Raw genomic sequence first — 5,000 nt, 5'->3', positions numbered from 1 at the left:
CTGATATATGATTAGATATACAGTATATGAGACTCAAGCTCAGGCCTTCCTTAAAAATATTCTTGTTTGCAGTAACAGCCAAAAAAATAAAAAATGGGTCGGTAGGTAGGTCAATATTTTTTTTTCAAGATTCAAAGTAAAAAAAAAAGTTACATTTTGGTCATGGTGATTACGTAGGTATGAATTTAAACAAATGTGCATATTGTGACGTAACTAACTGGGTCCTCAACCCGTGCCTTCAGGCGCATCATTGCAAACCTCAATCTGATGCAGGTTATGTAGACCAGCCTTTCTCAAACTTCTTTGACCTGAGGCCCAGTCATGGCAGACTTTGGGGTCATAGGGCTCATCTACACATACCCAACCCCACTCCCCCCCAATCAAATTGTCATTATCATTATCACAATCATTATTATGCCTATATTGTTATACATGCACTTTCACTTAAATGTTTTGTGATATGCACATCAGAGGACTGCTTTACTAATGTAAGATATAATTTCATTGCTTTTGCATGGTTGCATGATGCTTGCATAAGAAAATAAATACTTCTCAAAACAGCAACAATTATATGGGTGCTTTTGTTTTGGGATGTTTCCCTCATGCAAGCATCATACATTGGTAGGAAATGGAGAAAATAAATACATGTTGTTTAATGAAGTTTGATTTGAATGCCTGAATGTAAGGATTCAGGAAACACAATACCAGCTTTTTTGGCGAGCAGATAGGCGTAAAACACTGATCTGTTGATCTTTAACAGATAGAAAGAAGGCTACAATAGCTTTTGGCCACGTTATATTCAAATTTGACAATACAATACTCAGTGCTATATTATACAGTCTCTGCTCTGTTTCTATGGAAGTTCCAAAAATCAACGTCGTTCTATTAAGTGTCGTTAAACAATTAAATAGCATTCAACAGGTTGAAGCGGAGCTTTGATACCAACGTTATCGATTAGTTTCAGTTTCTCTCGCGCAGACGCCTGCATTGAATGAACGCTCATACCACCACTTCATTGTATGGCTCCATGTTTAATGACATCGATAGCAGAAACGTTTGTTTTCTTTTTTTTGTCGGTCCGCGGTATCTTGATCAACTGCGCAGCAAATTATCAGACGAAGCACCGGGCCTAATTTCACTCCACGACTCCGCGGACCATCAGTCTCCACGTTGCGGACCCATATTTTGAGAAATGCTGAATAGACCACAACCAATTTCAATTCTTCAACACAGTCACCGTTAGACTAGAGGGGAGAAAGGATGGGAAAAGATCTGGGCACAGTTCTTCCAGAACTTCGTGCCAAGTAAAAGCGTTGTCGTTGTGTGAATGAAACGAAGCGTATAGGCCATAGTGTGACATGCGTAAACCAATGGTGTAGATGAAGCCGCAGGGTTTTATTTAAGAGAGCGTTTGTATGTAGGCAATTTATATTCACAATACTTAGGCCTACTAAAATAAATAGTATTTTATTTGTATTGGTTGTTTAGAGTATATAAAAAAAAAAAAATCGGTCGGTCTTAACGCAAGTTTACAACCGGCAAGTCGGTCGGACTAAAAGGGGAAAAAAATAAATATTTGGGTCGGTTCTAAATTGACAGGGTCGGTTGGGTTACGGCAAACGAAAATATTTTTAAGGATGGCCTCAATCACTATATGTGCTGATATATGATTAGATATATATGAGACTCAAGCTCAATCCCTATATGTGCTGATATATGATTAGATATATATGAATAAATGTAATGTAAATATGGGACTCAAGCTCAATCACTATATGTGCTGATATATGATATATATGAGACTCAAGCTCAATCACTATATGTGCTGATATATGATTAGATATATATGGGACTCAAGCTCAATCACTATATGTGCTGATATATGATGTATATAAGACTCAAGCTCAATCACTATGTGCTATGTTCTCCCTAAATACGGATGTCTGCAAGTTCTCAAATAGCATGTGTCATTTTCAAACTGTCCATATTATGTGGAATTTTATTTGTCCGTTTGATTGCATTAGCAAGGTTTAAGGTAGCTAGGTTTGACTGTAGATGCGGTCATAAACAATCTCATATCAAAATCTTATGTCATAAACAATCTCATATCAAAATCTTATGTCATAAACAAGTCATAAACGTTTATGACATAACGCTTTTGTTTTACTTAGTGTCATTCGGTTTTTTGTCATTACAAGTTAGGATCAGGGTTTGAGTTAGGGTTAGGGTTAAAGGTTGGGATTAGAGTTAGGATCAGGGTGAGGGTTTGAGTTAGGGTTAGGGTTAAAGGTTGGGATTAGAGTTAGGGTTCATGTGTCATGACCGTGTCTTGTCACTGTTATATCGATACTGCCAAGTAAAGTGTTACCAATGTTTCTGTATGGGTATAACAGACAGCACTTTGCAAGCCTTAGCAGTAATTGGGTGATGCACTAGCATGATAGCCAAGGTTGCGTTCTGGTCATGATGGCTAAGGTTGCGTTGTGGTCATGATGGCTAAGGTTGCGTTGTGGTCATGATGGCTAAGGTTGCGTTCTGGTCTGGTCATGATAGTCTGGTCATGATGGCTAAGGTTGCGTTGTGGTCATGATGGCTAAGGTTGCATTCTGGTCTGGTCATGATAGCTAAGCTGTTTTCTAGCTGTTTTTTTCAGCAGGGTTTACAGGGATCTCGATCGCTACAACAGTTTCATTTGGAATGCCCTGTTAGTCATAGAGATGGTTGGATTCACGAAATGTGTCCATTCAAAACGTATGCAAATTTCGGGGGCGTTAGAAAAAGTTACAGGCCATAGCCGAATAAGGTACACCACCAGAATTTACGTCAGTTCTGAACTGCGTTGAGATTCACCGTTTTACAGCAGCAGTTCCAAGTTGTGAGATTTGCATATGAAGGGGGTGACTACGGGATTTTGGTTCTCTGGATGTCCATTTTACTAAGGGTGGGAAAAATAATGGATTCTTAGATGCATCGCGATTTTCTCTATAACGATTTGATGCTCGATGCAGTTAAAATTAAATTAGTTCGCCTGCTGCAGGGGGTGATGGGATTTTGGTTCCCTGGATGTCCATTTTACTAAGGGTGGGGAAAATAATGGATTCTTAGATGCAACGCGCATCGCTGGCTTTAACATTCTGTTGGCCTGCTGCAGAGTGCTACCTTTCTGCCTGCCAGTTCTCTGCCATGTACAACCCTATCCGAGTCCGTGCACAATGTGTCTGAGCCCGGCCTGCCCCGACACATTAACTGTAATTATGAGCCCGAGCCCGACTTAAACCCTACAATTTTTTTTATACGGGGACGTTATAACTGACATTCTCAACTACAATTCAACAACTAGAGTTGTTTAACTACAGAAATATGTTGAGAATTATCTTACTGAATAATGCAACAAGGACGAAGCATGTAAACTGCCTTGTTTGTTTATTCAGAATGGAACGGATCACAAATGGATCCGAATGAAGAATGCATTAAGGGGGCGATATGCATTAAGCTTTACATTTAAAATTGCTTATTATGTTGGGTAACCAACAAGTCTGCTCTAGGCCTACATGATGCAAACATTTGTTTTTTGAGAATAAATTAAAATGTAAAAAAGACCTAACAGCTTTCTTCCTGTGTGCAAGATGTGTTTATGTAGCCGTGACAACGCATGTGCATTTCAGGCGGCATGTCTTGGGTGACGTAAAAAAAAAAAGTTGTTAGCCTATCAGGAGATTTTAAGATTATTTGCGTTGCATACTGGTAAAGACATAGGCTACCGGTAGGCTATAAGGTCGTCTCGTTCAACTGGATGAGGATTTTCTCGAGTTGCCCTAATTAACGTCGATGCTGCATCAGGGCTCTACAGTGCGCCCATTTCACTCGCACATGCGAGTAAAAATGATGCCGTGCGAGTGCAAAAAACCATTTAGGCGCACTGGTGCGAATAACTTCTAACCATGTCAATGTTTGTCTACAAAATACACCGCAACATCGAGAAACATTACTGGTGCAAACCATAGAATCACGTCGCGAATGCAGCATAAAAACTACACCTCCCATCAACGTTAGCAGTTTCGCGTTGTGACTCGCTAGTAGTCGCTTCTATCAAATCCAAGAGGGCACAGAAAAAGCGGAAAATTAGACTAGCCAGCCAAGATGCAAAGATTGAAGAAATTAGTTCTTCTATCCACCGAATTCATTGGATATAGGAGGAACAGGATGATATTCTGAGAATGCAGTGAGAGAAGGAAAGGTAACCTAACATGCCTTTTAGCCCAGTTGACGTATTGGCTGCAATATGCAAAATATAGCTGTAGCGAACGGGCACAAAAGTAGCCTCCCGTAATACTCCCATTTTATTCAAAGGTATAACGCTACTGACAACTCCAGGCTTCCACGCATGCTTGTTTGTTTACACCGAATACAAGCTGAAGTGCAAAACGAAAGTAGGCCTAACGTTTGCCTACTGATCTTTAAAATCCTGTTTCCTGTAGCCTAAATGTTGTCAGTCATTCTTAATATTAGCAATTGGTGCACTGGCATGTTTAACTGTTAGCTGCAGTATAATGTTAGATTATGTGTAAATTAAGTACAGGACTGTGCGCCCAAATTTTTGTCTGTGCTCCTAAATTTTTTAACTTGGGCACACAAGTGCTCTTGAAAAAAAATGTTAGTGTAGAGCCCTGTGCATATGGATCTGTGACAGAGGCACTGTAGTTTCAAAGACTGTTGCAGTTCATTTCAAGACCTTTTGTCAATGGTAAGACTAGAATTTTACTCGCTTGGGTCTCTTGTTAATGTGCGCCGTGTGTGACCTGCGTGCGTGCACACTCATCTGATTCTGTAGACAATTCCATTTGTTGTTTGTTCAGGCTATCCACAAACGTGAACGTTTAATCACAAGCATGGGAATAACTGAGGCATCATCTGCGTCGGACGCGGGCCGGGTTCGGACAGAAATTTGCGAATCGCACTCTAGTGTGTGTGTGTGTGTGTGATGATGTTGAGTACCTGTA

General features: G+C 40.1%; 1 protein-coding gene across 9 annotated transcripts in view; it reads right to left on the bottom strand.

Moving 5' to 3' along the window:
* The window catches only part of cep295 (centrosomal protein 295), a 52,032-nt gene that overhangs the window by 23,170 nt on the left and 23,862 nt on the right, over positions 1–5,000 (bottom strand). For all 9 annotated transcript variants that reach the window (XM_042063486.1, XM_042063483.1, XM_042063487.1 and 6 more), the window contains one exon: positions 4,996–5,000. This exon is cut by the window's right edge and continues 79 nt beyond it. In XM_042063486.1, coding sequence (XP_041919420.1) covers positions 4,996–5,000 — 5 coding nt within the window. The remainder of the gene's footprint in view (positions 1–4,995) is intronic.

The sequence above is a fragment of the Alosa sapidissima genome, chromosome 15 (assembly GCF_018492685.1).
Source record: "Alosa sapidissima isolate fAloSap1 chromosome 15, fAloSap1.pri, whole genome shotgun sequence".
NCBI lineage: Eukaryota > Metazoa > Chordata > Actinopteri > Clupeiformes > Clupeidae > Alosa > Alosa sapidissima.
Note: the sequence above shows the minus strand (reverse complement) of the source record. Positions and strands in the feature narration are given on the sequence as shown.